At 43.7% G+C, this 17,913-nt stretch overlaps 2 protein-coding genes across 5 annotated transcripts in view; one reads left to right on the forward strand and one right to left on the reverse strand.

Moving 5' to 3' along the window:
• The window catches only part of lbh (LBH regulator of WNT signaling pathway), a 472,239-nt gene that overhangs the window by 402,043 nt on the left and 52,283 nt on the right, over positions 1–17,913 (reverse strand). The gene's annotated exons all lie outside the window — the stretch shown is intronic.
• The window catches only part of fermt2 (FERM domain containing kindlin 2), a 77,332-nt gene that overhangs the window by 26,313 nt on the left and 33,106 nt on the right, over positions 1–17,913 (forward strand). For all 4 annotated transcript variants that reach the window (XM_072457463.1, XM_072457464.1, XM_072457465.1 and 1 more), the window contains exons 3-4: positions 3,234–3,467; positions 17,047–17,175. In XM_072457463.1, coding sequence (XP_072313564.1) covers positions 3,234–3,467; positions 17,047–17,175 — 363 coding nt within the window. The remainder of the gene's footprint in view (positions 1–3,233; positions 3,468–17,046; positions 17,176–17,913) is intronic.

Genomic DNA, 17,913 nt, shown 5'->3' on the forward strand with positions numbered 1-17,913 from the left:
ATGACATCACCGAGGAGGCGGGATGATGGAAGGATCAATGGCTGCTTCACTGTTGTGTGGAGGGAAAGAGAGGAGCAGGTGGGGTCGTCATAAATGAGTTACATCTTGAATAATATTGTTGTTGTGGGGTGGTCGTTTAATTTTTGAGGATTCATGCAGACAGTTGTTTCTGCAGTCGTAGCTGCCCTGGGACTAGGGATTTCACAATATCAAATGTTACTGTTTGCCATTATTGTGAGAAAAAACATCACTATTTGATGATTATTCCCGGTTACAGAAATCATGACCAAACAGAAGTCCATAGCTTTCTTTCATTCCTGTTGGCCTAACTCATACTGTACTCAATATATCAATGTGATGTATTGTGTGTCCTTTCTGTGTCTACTTTCAAACAACATAAACTCAGCACTTTATCATGAGTTTAACTGATGAACCTGTGACTGCTACATTATGGCTGAATCTGCGGCTGAAATGGAGAATTAAAGTCAGTTGAGTTCTGATAAAAAGGACTTTGTGAATGTGAAATTCCTATGCATTTTGTTATTTTACATCATCAAACAGATCCACTGAGCCATAGGTGGGCGGGGCAGTCGCAGCTGCCTCAGGTGAATAATACTGCTGTTGTGTCTGTGAACACTGGTGTGTGACTGGGTGACTGGTTCCTTGATGTAAAGCGCTTTGAGTGCCTTGAAGGTAGAAAAGTGCCATATAAATGTGACCATTTTATTTTAATTTTTTTTTAACACTGGTTTAAAGGATATCCATGTATCATATCAAGTTCTGAGTATCAGGATACGTATTGTATCGGCCCTGTATCGGTTACGTATTGTATTGTGAGGTACTGGCAATGCCCAGCCCTTGCAACACGTTACTATTGAGTTTATAGACAATTATTTATAAATGACAAAAGTTATCTGTCATGAAAAGGATTTTACATTTACTATACTATAGATTCAATCAAAAAATCTAAACTGTACGGAGCAAACTAATGGTTTACTTTTGTTCTAATTGATTACACAAATAACTCTAAAGTCTGTTCTATTGACACGTACACGTTTCCTGAAAGGACAAGTTTCTCACAGATTTACCTTTCTTTTGTAATTGTAATCTGGATTCCAAAACACATTTTTAACAAAGACCGTAGCATTATTATATCAAAACTGCTAAAAGTATAAACTATTTGCAATTTTAATCAATTATATTCATGCAGATTCTCTGTTTAGAAGCCTTCATTGGCCATATTTCAGCCTTTATTTGATTGATAATGTATGTAAACAGTCTCGGTGTACAATAGAAACAGCCTTAAATGGACTTTCTCAGTAAATAATGATTAGATATTTTGTGTTTTTTAAATCTGGAAATCCTTTAATCCACATTGCAGTAAATTTAAGCTCTTAATTCCAATTCTAATGCAGTATCTTGTCCACGGAGTTGGACCCGCCCCTTTACGTGAGAGTGCTTTTGTGTGCCCGTCCCATCCGAGCCGAGGCCCAGAGCGACGAGGCGGTTTAGTGTGGCCCGGCTGCTCTATGGAAGGGCCCAGGGACAAAGCGGGACAGTGGAATATGATAGCCCACAGTGTCACACAGGCATGTACGTCTTTTCACACATTCCTCAGCTCCGCCCACGCACTCCCGTGGCCCCGCCCCCCCCCTTCACAATTCCACTCACATCTTCATATGCCCCTTTAACCCTGGAGGAAGACTTTCAGACCCAAAATGGAGGAACTCAAGAACACACAATTGGAATTTAAAGTGCACGTGTCAGGTTCAAATACACAATGCATTGGAGCTGAAATACAGCATTTTTCAATTCTTGACCACTCCCTCCATCGCACCTTCAGTCAAACTCCAACAGAACTATTCAGATTTGTGTATTTTTGTGATGTATGTGAAACAGACTAGCCCATTGGTCATCTATCTTTTAGAAGAAAACACTCGCCTCAGAGTTTTATGCTTCGCTCATTGATTCTGAAATCAGTTGTTTTTCAGTTCCTGTGATATTTGTTGTCCTTTCTTTTTCCTGGTCATCCGCCACGTGAGACTATACCATGTCCAGACTGATACCAATCTCTATACAAATACAGACGGATGTATTGTTCCAAACTTTCCTGGAAAATATTGACAGTCCTTTTGCCTTCAAAGCAACCAGTCTCTATCTCTAGATTTATATGATCGATTAGCAAAATGATCTTCAATGCTCAGCTGAATGCTTTGCCCTCTGATCTCATCTTTTCGCCGCTTCAGAACTAAACCTCTTTTAATCCAGGCTGAACATTACACAACTTCATTAGCAAGAACCACACAACCACCAAGATGTGCCAGTAACGGTTATTTATGAATGTGAGAGGGACGCTGGCGGTCCACGGCGGCTCGGACTGCAGACCGATGGGGCGAGAGACTCAGGGTGGGGGACGAGAGATTCAGGGTGGGGGACGAGAGACTCGGGGTGGGGGCGCCGTCTCGGCAAGCTGCCCAGCCGGATCGGGACCCCCCTCTTAGAAGGCTGAACGCTGACAGAAAGCATATTACAAGGAGAGGGAGTGCGGGACAAGCAGTGACTGAGGCGTTAGGCTGGTATAAGAAGGCTTCTGGGTGATAGAGGCGTGGTCCACATACCTCCCTGTGTATGTGTTGAAAAGACAGTGTCCACATGACTACAACTGAATCACAACACTGCTGGACGACTGAGGGATTACACTGATTACATTTGTATATCTTGACATTAAAGGTTGGCAATTTATTAAAATGTAGATAATAGTGTGAATGTTGTTTTGAAGATTTCAAGCTAAATTTTAACATATAACACATAATATATCATTTATAGTCAGAAAAGGTTTATTGCCATTGTCAATGTAAAGGATTCACAAACATAGGAACTTGCTAGGTAAAGTAAAAAATGCAACAAAACCGTGCATAGGGTGTTATTTCTGCACTTCTGTGATTCATTTAACACATTATACAGTTGTCTGATAATTAAACCTGAACCAATACTTCTAAATACACCTTTCTGTTGGAGTGACACTTTATCGTATCGGCATGTTCCATTTCTTTTCGTGTCAATATCGCCCTCAACCTGAAATGCCAACATAGCACTTCTCAGTCAGATCGATTCTCTAGATACATTTTGACAGACAGATACAATATGACACTCAAAAGTACTGTCATAAATACTGTCAGCTTGAAGTCGCTGTACATCTCCACTAACCCTGCCATTGTCCCGATGTGTTGCAGATGTAAAGAAGGACTGGTCGGATCACGCTCTGTGGTGGGAGAAGAAGAAAACGTGGCTGCTGAAAACCCACTGGACGCTGGACAAGTACGGGATCCAGGCAGACGCTCGCCTGCTCTTCACGCCGCAGCACAAGCTCCTGCGCCTCCAGCTGCCCAACATGAAGCACATGAAGGTCAAAGTCAACTTCTCCGACCGCGTCTTCAAGGCCGTGTCCGACATCTGCAAGACCTTCAGTGAGTACGCCGCGTTTCGAGGATCGACGGGGGGATTTATGGATTTGTTCTGGATGAAATGTTCTTTTGCAGATTGAGTGGAATCAACCAGTGTCAGTTCTGTACAGCGTGTAGTCTGATGTAGAGATACAGAGTCATTGATCAACGTTTTTATAGCATTACAGCATTGTAAGTAGATTTGCAATGTATGTTTTTACTAATGAACGGATGAAAAGTTGACATTACAATTACTACTACAACTACAAGAATCCCATGTATTTCAGAACATGCGTTTTGTTCTGTAGAGGACATGATGGTAGTGAGGGATGTCATGATTATTCGGTTAATCGATAACGTGATTATTCAGGTCAAAATATAAATGCAAGAACTAATAAACAATAGGCAGCAAAAATGAATCATTTTAGTTCAAGCTATACTCCAAAAAAGTAAAACTACAACAAAGAACTTTATTATCAGGCCGTTTATTGGCCAATATCATTACTGTTTAATTCGGAAGGTTTGATTTTATAAAGCTAGTGAGGAATGGTATCAGTTAGATGAGGATTTCAAAGTGCCAATAATTGTGAAGAATAGTAAATTATCATGAAATTGTATCTTCTCACAATAATCGTAACTTTAAAATGTGATAATGTGACATCCCTAAAGCAGCCTTTGCGATTTGCTAATTGCGTTTATTCAAATTGCGATGACTGTTTGGTGGTTTGTTGCCTGTGCTTGGCTTTGATACTGCTGTTGTGTCCTCGGTCCAGGACACGTCACACACACGTGCGACTGTGGAAGTGTTTCAGTGTTTGGTGCAGGTTGGAGAGGCGCAGCACCCACATCTGTTCCCCCCACCTGTGGCTATTGTGATTGAGTGAAGTGCTTTGAGAAGACTTTAGAACTTCAAATATTTTATCCACTGAATGACTTTATATCTGTGAGGCAAGCTCTCATCATGAATTGTGTTGACACGCCATCTTCTGGCAGCAGAGAGAATTACACAGCAGAGGAAAACTAACGCTAGCTTATGCAGGACGAGGTGATGATTTAATGAGAACATTTTAGCCAAAGGAAAGCAGAACTATTTCAGGCAAGGTTGAGGAACACAAACATCTGCGTCCTCCCTGTGACCTGTGCATTCTCTCAGTCCAAATGCAGTGTTTATTATACAGACATGGGCCATGCGTGTCTGTGGGCCTCTGACCACGCTCCTCTCCGCAGACACGTCCCACGCACAGGCCCCCCTTCTGTTTGGTCAACATGCCTTATCAGTCTGGAGAAAATACTGCATTTAGTCTTAAGCCTGAACAATCTAGCTGTCCAGCCTAGTACAGCCTTTTTTGACAAATGGTGATGGATTTGCAGTCAATTTATTCTGACAAAATATTGTAAATCCCCTATGACGTTTGACCCTGTTTCCACACAATGAGAGATTCCACAAACATTTGACCCTGGTGACCTCTTGCCCTGTGACCTTTAAGCCCTCTACTTTCCACTCCCTAGCAGTTACAAGTTGCAGGTTAGGAGTGGTCCACCTGTAAAACCTGTTTATCAAATGGGGTCACTACACACACACACACTCAGTCACCTTGGTGTAGTGTTGCAGCCATATGGCAAGAAACAAGATATTTTTACAGCAGATGGCAGATTTTTACACAGAAAAGGGTAAGGGCGCTGTTTAAATTAGACTAAAGGACACATTATTACATTGTTTGTAGTGTTGTTGGCCTTTAAACATGCTCTCAAACAGGGACTTGGTGTATGCCATCTACTGCCACAGACTAGGGGTGTTCATGGTGAAGACATCTTGCCACATTGACTGGTGCATTTCATTTATGATCTCGTTATACATGTTGTAATACACAATTGCGCCGCCACACGTTCCCTCATGCAACTGTGATGTCTCTGAGTGAAAAGTTTGTACTCCAAAATAGCAGATTCATCACAAAACTGCAAACATGAGTGACACTGCAGTACTTGGACTAATATTAAGCTTACCTGGTTTATTTACCTTGGATTTCACGTTTGTGGAGAAAACATACAGCTATTTGCCTCCGATGGACTCTTTCGATCTTTTACCTGCACAAGGTAAGCGGCTAAAGTTAGCGACTTTACAACATGACTCTTACGTTAAGTGCTTTATTCATAATCACTACAAGAGTGTGTCAAAACAGTGTTTGTATCAGCTTTCCTTCAGCCGTGTTGTGAACAGACCTGTCGCTGTCTCTGCTCTGGGTTTATGCTCATAATGTTCTCTGAGCTAATTATCACTCGTACAATCAAATACAGCAACTAAAAAGCCCAGTGTTAACGCAACCGGCAAACCGACTGTTGACCGCTCCAACTATAGGTTAAAGAAAACATTTAAAAAGTACATCCTGTGAGTTTGAATCCCGACTGACAATTTGCTGTATGTCCTCCCTTCTCTCTCATCCTCATTTCATGCTCTCCTTTCCTGTTTAATAAAGCCTACGGGCCAAAAAAAGCCTTAAAAACAAAACAAAAACGTGCATCCCTAAAAGGTCATTAAGAAACTTGTCCAGAGGCACGTAATTGCATTTATTACGATTGTAATAAATGCAATTTGAAGGCAGACATACCGCTGATTTCCACCCCTGACGTCATGATCCATAGAAATGGAGTGTTTTCTGAGGCTCAGACTAAGACCACCTCGTAAACAATATTAATGAAACAAGTGTGAAAGGAGCTAAATACAACTCCAGGCATGTTTTTGATGAGGGAACAACATAGGACATTATAAGTACATTTTGCACAATATGTGTTCTTTAAAGCAATAGCAGTTAGCCCTGAAGTCTGTTTGCTGATTAGTAATAGTAATTGGAGTGCTGAAAAGAAGTATAATGATTCTGGAAGGGCTTTAAAAGCTCAGAGGAGACGTTTCCCAATTACCACCAGATGACATGGTGTGGGACCAAGCTCTCAGAGTTCTGAAGGGGTGACTGCTTGAATATGCAAGAATACCCAAACATTAGAAGTGCTTTAGTATTGTTTAGGTTCTGGATTGGTCTTGGGTTTAAATCTGACTGGCAATTAAAAATAATGTTTCATCCACTGCGTTAATTTGTGTTACAACCCGCCGCAGCTGAATCCTGACCGCTGTGTAAAATACCCCCTTTAAAATGACCTGACCCTGCCTCTGTGGAGTTTGTTTCAAATCGTTTTTCACATACCAGTACTTTTTTCCCCATATTGTCCACATCCATTGTAGTAATAGATTTGATTTGTCCCACAGTGAGCTACATAAACACTGCTCCAGTCTCCCGCCCTCACTCGCTCCGAGCAGCTGTAGACAGGCTCACATTCCAGCCCAGACAGGGTCCATCTGCTGGGCCTGCACGCAACCAAGGACACAGCCAGGACACCCTGAAGGACTGTACTGAAGGATGTCAAATCAGTCCCTCTCACTCCCACTGACCCCTGCTTCCACTTCCTTCCACTTGCTTCACATCCTGCTGGTCTCATCTGATAGAGGACCAGGGTTTGGAAGGCGAATGATCCTGTTTGTTCAAAGACATGCAAGATAAGTTTTTAGCTAAATGCACCTGATTGCATCGTTTAAGTTGAGGCTAGCAAAACCGTCTTGTCTTTCACCATCACTTGGTTACATCTTAAATACAGGAAAAATGGAACTAAGTGGTTTGCAGGGGTCCACACTTTACCAACACATTATTAACATCCCAATTATTCGCAGCAATTAGTTTAAGTGCTTTTCATAACTCTTAGCCAGAGAGGTAATATAAATTATGCACAGCCCCTTTTAAGGTTAGAGCTGCACTACATATTGCACTCAAATTGCAATTTGAGTAAAGGCAGCTAACTGAGACTTGAATTATTTAGGTAATAGAATATTCTCTATAATCAACAAAATATATATATATCTAATGTCTTTAGTTGAAAAAAGTCCAGAATGATATTTGTCTATATTTTTACACAGTCTGGTAACCACTGCCTTCGTCACACCTAAAGCCAAATCATTCAGAACCGTGCAATCAGATGTGTATTTCAGTGTCACATGTGAAACAAAGTATTTCATCTGTAAACTATAGAACAAACTCAAACTTCTCATCTGCAGAAATCTGTTTTTCAATACTTTTTCTTTCTTTTTTTTTTTCTTTTTTTTTTTAAACCGCCCATGTCTGTTCCTAATTGGCCAATCCAACTGTCTGTCACACCCATCTGAAACCGGTGACAGACGAATATCTTATTAATGTTTTGGAGAAATCTTTATTCTGAAGCCCAGGCAGGACTTGCTCCTATGCACTCATACACACAGCTACATCAGAGCAGGTCTATCTCATAATTAATCACCATTATCAGCAAAAAGAAAATGTTTTTTTGCCACAACAACCAGATCTGTGAAGAATAAAACCGTGTCAGAGGCTTAAAAGATGTCATGCCACCCTTGTATTTCAAAATCTCAGTGTCCAGATACTAAATGACTAGTATCTGGACAAGGCTGGCGTGACATTGGCATGACATTATTTTTACCTCCAGATCAGGACTGTTTTTCTTGAAACAGAATTGGGCTTCCTCTGTGATAAAGTGCACCACTTAAAGTTTGTATCCTATGACAAATAATACTCTCTACAATAACTGTTTTTGCACTATGTTTGTGTGCTTTTTGTGCCCGTTTTATCCTTCCTAACCCATGACTGTGGACTAATCATAGTCAGGCTGCTTCACTTAGGCTTTGGTGTTTTTCTTTTCATCATAAATACTCTTACACCGTGTGGGAACAGACAGCAGAGTCGCTCACGGGTTGGATAGTTTTGTAGACCTCATGCTATATACTTAAGGAAGTGGAAGTGCATCAAGGTTTTTTTTAGGTGTTTAATTACCTATACTGCTTCGATACCGATCTTTTTATTTTTAATGTTGTTTTTATTAACTGTTTAAGCTGATAAGTGCTTTGATGAATAATTCAGTATGCAACGCTTAATTCCCTTTTATAAAATAGGCCCACTTAAAAATAGCCTGTACAAAGTGTTACTCTCACTGTGACAGACATTAGGTGATGTTTTAGCCCTCAGTTTAAGGCATTTCGTTTAAACTTTCCACATTACTTGAGGCCTGTAAATGGACAGAAGCCTGCCCCTGAGCACATGGCTACTTAATATGTGTGGACACATTGCACTTTCAGTCCTGCTCCACTGCTGAATTGACCAACGTTTGGATTTCACTCTTATGGATCCATGAAAACTTAAGACTAAATGTGTTGCTGTGTAGAGCCTCCGTAGTCTGCATTTAAGCTGCTCTGGGCGTTTGCAGTAGCATTAGCATAGACTGGCCTGATCTTTCACTATATATGTACGATCCAAGCTAATCATCTAAAAATGCGGCTGATGCGGGACATCCTTACTTGCCATGTTTTGCTTTTATCTGAAACCTTCAGTGAGTTAAAATACAGTGGCTTGCAACAATATTCTCTTGGGGTTTGTCTCTACAGCTCTGCTCACTGACAGACTTTTGGCCCATTCTTCTTTGCAAAACAGCTCGAGCTCAGTCAGATTTGATGGAGAGTATTTGTGAACAGCAGTTTTCAGCAGTTGTCAGATCTTTCCACAGATTCTGGATTGGATTTAGGCCTGGACGTTGACTGGGCTGTTCTAACACAGGGATATGTTTATTTTTAAACCATTCCATTGTAGCTCTGACTTCATGTTTAAGGCCGTTGTCCTGCTGAAGTTGAAGCTCTGACCCACTCTCAAGTCTTTTGCAGACGCCAACAGGTTTTCTTCTATGATCTCCCTGTATTTGGTTCCCTCCATCTTCCCTCACCTCTGAGCAGCTTCTCTGTCCCTGCTGAAGAAGAGCAGCCCACAACCTGATGCTGCACCACCATGTTTGACAGTGGGATGGTGTGTTCAGAGTCATGTGCTATGTTAGTTTCCACACAGTGTTTTATTTATTTTTTGGCCCGGTTAGATCAGAGCACCTTCACCTTCTTGCTGTGTCTCTCACATGACCTCTGGACTGCAACAGGACTTCTTCTGGCTGTTTTTCAACAATGGCTTCTTCTTTTCATAAAGGCCAGATTTGTGTAGAGCAGGACTAATAGATGTCTTGTGGACAGATTCCCTGTCCTCTGAGCTGTGGATCTCTACAGAGTTCCCATGGGCCTCTTGGCTGCTTCTCTGATCAGTGCTCTCCTTGTTCAGCCTTTAGGTTTTGGTGGAGGGCCATGTCTTGGTAGGTTTGTAGTTGTTCCATAGGCTTTCCATTTCTGGATACAGTAATGGACTGAACAGTGCTCCCAGAGATGTTCAAAGGTTTGGAAATCCTTTTATAACCTGACCCCTGTGACCCAAGTGATAACGCACACCTTGACTCGCCGATACTGTGTCGACACTCTATTGCGCCATCTGGTGATCTAAAAAGGTAGGCCTACTGCCTCTTATGTAGACACGTTAACACAACACATTTAAAAAGGCAAACACTGAATCAGATGTTCAACAAATAGGAGATATCATGGCGAATGTATATATTGAATGTAAAAATGATATTAAAATAGGGCTTGCAGAGGTTATTCTTGATCAGAATAAGATCACAATTATCCTCGCGCTGCAGCTTCAGCTTCTGACACGAGAATGACACCAAAATGACACCAAATGACACATGACACAGCAGAGGTGTTGGTCACGTGACTTTTCCTACAGCGACACACAGAGCGACACACACAGAGCGACACACACAGAGCGACACACACAGAGCGACACACACAGAGCGACACACACAGAGCGACACACACAGAGCGACACACACAGAGCGACACACACAGAGCGACACACACAGAGCGACACACACAGAGCGACACACACAGAGCGACACACACAGAGCGACACACACAGAGCGACACACACAGAGCGACACAGTTGTCACTTTCAGAGCTCGACACGTGTCATCTCCTCCTCGTTTGGCCCATCACTACTTGACCCTGATTCAAACTGCTCCACAACTGTCTCCCTGACCTGTCCCCTGTCTCCCTGACCTGTCCCCTGTCTCCCTGACCTGTCACCTGTCTCCCTGACCTGTTACCTGTCTCCCTGACCTGTCACCTGTCTCCCTGACCTGTCACCTGTCTCCCTGACCTGTCACCTGTCTCCCTGACCTGTCACCTGTCTCCCTGACCTGTCATCTGTCTCCCTGACCTGTCGCCTGTCTCCCTGACCTGTCGCCTGTCTCCCTGACCTGTCGCCTGTCTCCCTGACCTGTCGCCTGTCTCCCTGACCTGTCGCCTGTCTCCCTGACCTGTCGCCTGTCTCCCTGACCTGTCGCCTGTCTCCCTGACCTGTCTGGAGACATCTGTCCTTGGACTTCATGATGCTGTTTGCTCCCCAACACTCTCTCAAACTTCTGTGACCTTCACAGAAGAGCTGCATTTAAATTACACTCAGGTGAACAATTGAATCTTTAGGGCGACATTCAATCTTTCAGTAATCATCACGAAATCTCTGACTCGGGGAAAAGGGGCTGAATGCTTTTGCACGCTGCAAATCATCTGGAAATGTATAATGTTTCCTTCCACTTCACAATTGTGTGTTGCTCTTACATTTTATTTAAGTTTGTGGTCATGACATAACCCACTTTACTGCATCTGCTGATGGAAGAGTGTAAAAACATGTTGGATCTGGAGAATTCTTATCACCACGACATTTATTCCTGCTCTTTTTTTCTGTCATTTATACATTTGATAGATGTGACATTTGAAGCATTGACAATATTTTTTTTAATGATTAATTTATTTTTGTATTTTCACTCTACAAGTTCATCATGTGATTGTTAAAAGTCTTTCCTCCTCCTGTGACCCAACACATCTGACCTTCCAACCACAGTTCTGCTCACGCCAAGCTGGAGCTGCCAATACTAATAATTCAGCGGAGCACTCAAGAGGAATTTATCTATTTGTATGTCCAAAATATACTGGAATTTAGCACATATGGGAAAAATGGTGCATGAAGTTCCATGTGGTTGCGTAACAGCACATTTGACGGGGCCAGGCCTCAGCTGCTGTTCAGGCTTTGTCCTTTGCTTAACTTGGTAGATAATCCACAATTGTTTCATGAGTAGTTGTAATTTTGAATACATTTTAATCAAAAAATGTTTATTTCAGTAAGTTTGAGATTTTTTCAAATGAGTTATCATGATCTAAATGTATAGGAGACTTATCAAGCACCCATAAAGTTTTAGAACTTGGTTTAAACTTGAACGTTTAAAACTATGCCACAATATTTCCACTGTCCACCTTACAAACATCAGTGTTTTATTAGCTTTAAGTGCACTATAACGTTTCTGGTGGAGGGTCTGCTTGGCTCCATGGAAGTGTTATTGCGTTGCCTGAAACGTTCCATAGTGTGGCTTTAAACATATGTATGTTGCATGTTTCCAATAGGCTCTGCACTGCAGCGTGCTGCTAGCTCAGGGCCTCAAAGCTAATGCTAACCTTTAAGTATAAAATAAACATCCAATTCAAAGTTAAGACTACCAGATTGTTTGTAGTGCCTAAGTAATGTAGGTTTCTTCACTTTGTGCTGTTATTTGAATATTTACTTTGTTAGCATTAGCCTGAGCATTGACACAAACACCTCTCTTTATAACTACAGATGTTACTGACATCCACCAGTATTTACTGATCTTAGCGCGACACAAAAGCCCCACAGAGACACTGAACTCGCCTGGTGTTGTGCACGGAGCCTGTGGAATGTGTTCTTGAATATGAAAGACGCCTTGAAAAACATGTATTCTTCATGACTCTGTCCACCTTTCCATAGATTTGACCTGTGGCATCACCTGCTTGTAACTATGGAGATCCACAAGTTTAAGGTTATTCACCTACTTCCGGAGGTTTGTCTGAGCGCTGCCATCTTTATATTCCTCCTTTTGGTTGCATTATTATATTTATTAATAGGGCTGCTGATCTCAACAGAAAATAAGCTCTGCACAAACAGTGGTTTTCAGTTGTTTTTTTTTCTTATTGATTGTTCTTTATTTTTTTTTTATTTGGACTTTTCTGAAACAAAATAACAACGACTTCTAGTAATGATTTCATGAACAGTAACTTTGCACACTTTTAATCTCTACCATTTAATACAAAATGTATCAAATCTCTTCCTGTAAAGTCAGACCTTTGCTCCAAATATACGCCAAGTTATTTGCAGTTTGTATGTATTCTGTTATGTAGTAATAACTGTCCATACATATATAAATGATCAGAACCCATCCTTCTTACACTGCAGTGACGTAGTAATATGTGCCAGACCAGGCCCCGTGGCAGCAGCCTCCACCCTGGCCCCGTGGCAGCAGCCTCCACCCTGGCCCCGTGGCAGCAGCCTCCACCCTGGCCCCGTGGCAGCAGCCTCCACCCTGGCCCCGTGGCAGCAGCCTCCACCCTGGCCCCGTGGCAGCAGCCTCCACCCTGGCCCCATGGCAGCAGCCTCCACCCGGCCCCCATGGCAGCAGCCTCCACCCGGCCCCCATGGCAGCAGCCTCCACCCGGCCCCCATGGCAGCAGCCTCCACCCGGCCCCCATGGCAGCAGCCTCCACCCGGCCCCCATGGCAGCAGCCTCCACCCGGCCCCCATGGCTGCAGCCTCCACCCTGGCCCCATGGCATCAGCCTCCACCCTGGCCCTGGCTTGTGTGCACGCTCTGGCCCGGGACCGGCAGCAGGCCGCTCGCTCGCTCGCTGGCTCACATGGCTCTATAAGGGCACACGGATAGAGTAACACAGGAGGAGGGAGCAGGGGGGAGGTGAGGGGCCCATCTGGTAGTCCTTAAAACTGCTGGAATGCCTTTGCTTTAGTTACACAAAGCAAACAAGCCTTCGCACCACGGGCCAAGGCGCTCTCGCTCTCTCTCTCTCAGCTACTCTTACAAGTGGAGCACCGGAGCTGGGCCCAGTCCTCACGGCGCTGATGCATTTCCCCCACGTTAGTACGAGGAAAAGAACTTTGTAGAATTTCAAACACTGGAGGATTCACCGAAATGTCCTGTGTCTGAGAATGTTATAGGACGAGTGCAAGATGTGTGGAATCAGTGCTGCTCTTTAGAACATATGCATTACATCACTGGAAATGTATTTGGTTTATCATAAGATGAAGTCAGTTCTTTTCTGTTTACAGCTGCTTTTTGACGTCCTTTTTTCACCCGAGTCTGCGTTCCCTCTTATCCGATCATCTCACTGTAGTGTTTAGCTCCTTAGCTAACACGCACCACGAGCCAAAGCGAGCCAGACCGCTTTTGGAGGTAGCACTCTTCAGAGTCCACTTTGGAATGCTTAACCCTCTGTAACCCTCTGCGACCCGGCCCCAGACGAGCGGTAAAAAACAAATGGACCAACATAACGATTTCTTGCGCGTTGATGAAAAAAAAAAAATCTTGCACTGCGATCAGAGCGTGGCACTCAACCAGTCCGTCATCTCTCAAGTCGATTACAGAAGTCGTATTTCACTCTGGAAGAGCGTAGCAATAATAAAACTAAGCCTCGAATATCACTGCCATTTCATTTATATTACAAGAGTGAATCCAGCTGCTTTTCCAGATGTGTGCTAGCTTCATCTATTCTGCTCCCCGACACGTTTGGGCTGTCTCGCCCCCTACATAGCCCCCTACATGGCCCCCTAAATAACCCCCTACATGGCCCCCTACATGGCCCCCTACATAGCCCCCTACATAGCCCCCTACATGGCCCCCTAAATAACCCCCTACATGGCCCCCTACATGGCCCCCTACATAGCCCCCTACATAGCCCCCTACATGGCCCCCTAAATAACCCCCTACATAGCCCCCTACATGGCCCCCTAAATAACCCCCTACATGGCCCCCTACATGGCCCCCTACATAGCCCCCTACATAGCCCCCTACATGGCCCCCTAAATAACCCCCTACATGGCCCCCTACATAGCCCCCTACATAGCCCCCTACATGGCCCCCTAAATAACCCCCTACATAGCCCCCTACATGGCCCCCTACATAGCCCCCTACATAGCCCCCTACATAGCCCCCTACATGGCCCCCTAAATAACCCCCTACATAGCCCCCTACATAGCCCCCTACATGGCCCTCTACATGGCCCCCTACATGGCCCTCTACATAGCCCCCTACATGGCCCCCTACATAGCCCCCTACATGGCCCCCTACATAGCCCCCTACATGGCCCCCTACATAGCCCCCTACATAGCCCCCTACATAGCCCCCTACATGGCCCCCTACATGGCCCCCTACATAGCCCTCTACATGGCCCCCTACATGGCCCTCTACAGAGCCCCCTACATGGCCCTCTACAGAGCCCCCTACATGGCCCTCTACATAGCCCCCTACATAGCCCCCTACATAGCCCCCTACATAGCCCCCTACATAACCCCCTACATAGCCCCCTACATAGCCCTCTACATAGCCCCCTACATAGCCCCCTACATAGCCCTCTACATGGCCCCCTACATGGCCCTCTACAGAGCCCCCTACATAGCCCTCTACATGGCCCTCTACATAGCCCCCTACATAACCCCCTACATAGCCCCCTACATAGCCCCCTACATAGCCCCCTACATAGCCCCCTACATAGCCCCCTACATGGCCCCCTAAATGGCCCCCTACAGAGCCCTACCTCCCCGCCCCGGCCCAAAGCGCGGGAGCTGCTGACGGATGCTCCTCTGGCCGCAGAGGGGGGTCTGACTCGAGGGTCTGTTTCTTTCATTACGCTTCCATGCTTTGTCCATTACATATATACACGCTTTCCGCACTATTTACTCCCAGATATTCTGTGGTTCATACGATGCCTTTGTAAGTCGGTGTTGACTCATAATGTGCTGCTCTAATATGGAACATGTCCCGGTCCTGGTCAGCTGCACTCTGCAGTCTGTTCCACAAGATGCTTGCAATTGTATGGTTTGGTTTCTGACTTCCTGTATTGTGCCTTTACTTGATAATTGACTTCATAAACAACTCTAACCACTCTGTAGCAATATATCACACTTTTTGTGTGTGACAAGCCGATGGTCACTGATCATCAAGTGCTTATGAGTCATGCTTTGATCTGTAAAAGAAAAAAAAACAACACAAAGTAGATAAGAGTGGTTCTGCTTTCTGATCGGGGTTCAGATTGAGAACAAAAACACTAAATTATAACATTATAGAACATATGCATTACAAATCAAGATTACAATCATTAGCTGTAAAAGCTGAATTTGATGTTTTCCTCTCACATATGATTATTTTTTATGAGACATGAACAGACAAAGACTTTTGGTTTACTTTTTTAGAATATAGATTCAATTGATTTTTTTTTAATTAAAGATATTACCATTGTATAAAAACATGAGTGTGTGTCCCTAAAATCAGACTGCTTGTGGCATCCCATGTTCCCATGTTCAGTTGCTGTTAAACTGTAGAATCACATGCTAAAGCACTACTTGGTTTGGCCCTGTTCAAGTCCTGGTTCAGTTGGTCCAGCCCGGTTTAATTAAGAGTTTGGATAAACCATTCGGATCAACAAACGCGTTGTTTATGGCGCGCTTCATTTCACAATATTGTGCTAACGTCTTGATTGATGCTGCGTGCGCACATTCCTTTCTTAAGACAGTAGTTCTGTGTCTGAGTATGCAGGCTTTGGAGGCTGGAGCAGGTCGACCCGTCTGCCTGTCTCATCTCTGGATTCCACTCTGAAGATTTGAAGCCTTTAAGAATTCTTTCACTTCTTTCCACCCATCTGTCTGCGCGTCTTACCCAGCTCTTGGCTTCTTCTGGCACTTTCTCTCTGTAGATATTCACGATGTTTTGAAAGATTATACAGGAGGATTGATTTATGTTTAATTCCCAGTCTGGATATTTGTGCTTTTCACAGCAACAAGGAAAATACTGTCAAATGGTCACATTTATATAGCACTTTTCTACCACTCAAAGCGCTTTACATCAAGGAATCAGTCACTCACTCACTCACTCACTCACTCACACACCAGTTCAGGACTGATTTTCAAAGTTAGGGGCCTGGGGGGCCCTGACTACTGCCAACACTGAGCTACTGCCGCCTTTGTGTTTAGAGGAGATTCAAAAGATTGAAATCTTCTTCCACAGAAACTTCACAGCTTGAAAAAAACATTGCATACATTTTTTGTTAGAATCTTTATAAATGTCTAACTTGTGACCAGATTGTATTGTAAACCGAAAACATTTTTTATGTGACGTCACTTAAGATTTTAAGATTAAGAAGAAACATCAACCAGTGATGGGCCAAACGAGTCGAGGTGCCGACACATGTGTTGAGCTCTAAAAGTGACGAGTGACACACGGAGTGACACAGCTTGTGTCACTCCGTGTGTCACTCCGTGTGTCACTCCGTGTGTCACTCCGTGACAATTACTTGAGCCCTTCTCGAGTAATTGTTTCAGCCCTACTGTACATATGTTCACAAATACTACAGAAAAGTACCAGACCGATTACCTTTGAACCCCGCTGCTGTATCCGGGAAAGCTAGAGTCTTTTCCTCTGAACTCCACCCTACACTATATAGAATATGTGTCATATTCGGTATAAACCTGGTGCAATGCTGTTCTAACATCTGGCATCCCTCCCTTTCTCCACAGACATCCGGCACCCAGAGGAGCTGTCTCTACTGCGTAAGCCGCGAGACCCCAAGAAAAAGAAGAAAAGACCTGAGGAGACGGAGGAGGACGACCTGCAGCTGGAGGGTCCACTACTGACCCCAGGATCAGGTGAGAAAAAACAGCACTAAACTCTAGAAAGATGAGGCCAATCTGGAAAGATGCTTTGAATTCCTTACTTTTCCCACGGATGGACTCTTCTGTTGTAATGGCACTTCCGCTCCAGCAGGAACATGTGAATTGGGAACAAGGGAAAAGTCTTGCAGCTAAAACATGCTATAAAGTAGATTGATTTGTGTAAACTGTCCAACGTTCATGTGACCAACAAGTCAACAATGCACCGAGTCCTGGACCTTTTGTAGAACTCATTTCTGGAGGTCGCAGCTCTGTGTTCACTAATAAAACCAGAAGAAGCCTCTGGAACGTGACTCAAACATCTTTCCTCGCCCACTGCTCCTATTGGTCAGCCTCATGCTCTGAGGGAGTGACAGGTGGATTTAACCAATCACAGTGAAGAGTCAATGCACAAAATTCTTTCAAAAAATTAAAATGATAATTTTGAACATTAATTTACCAAAAGTAAAGGTGTTGTCATTTGTTTTTGACCATTCATGAGTCATGTTTAAATTAGATGAGTTTTAGCTCTTGTTTACAGTTTGGTTGCTAGGTAACAGACAGCGCATGGCACATACAAATCCATAACTATAGTTGAGAGCAGTTATAAACACCTATGATCAAATCAGGGAAAACTATATATGATTTTGAACAAAATCTTAAATGAATAATAAAATTGCGTTAATTAAATCTAAATCCGTTATTCACTACAATCTATTTTTTTGATGAAAAATT

The sequence above is a fragment of the Eucyclogobius newberryi genome, unplaced genomic scaffold, assembly GCF_026437365.1.
Source record: "Eucyclogobius newberryi isolate DKJ021-1_F unplaced genomic scaffold, fEucNew1.0.hap1 SCAF_21, whole genome shotgun sequence".
NCBI lineage: Eukaryota > Metazoa > Chordata > Actinopteri > Gobiiformes > Gobiidae > Eucyclogobius > Eucyclogobius newberryi.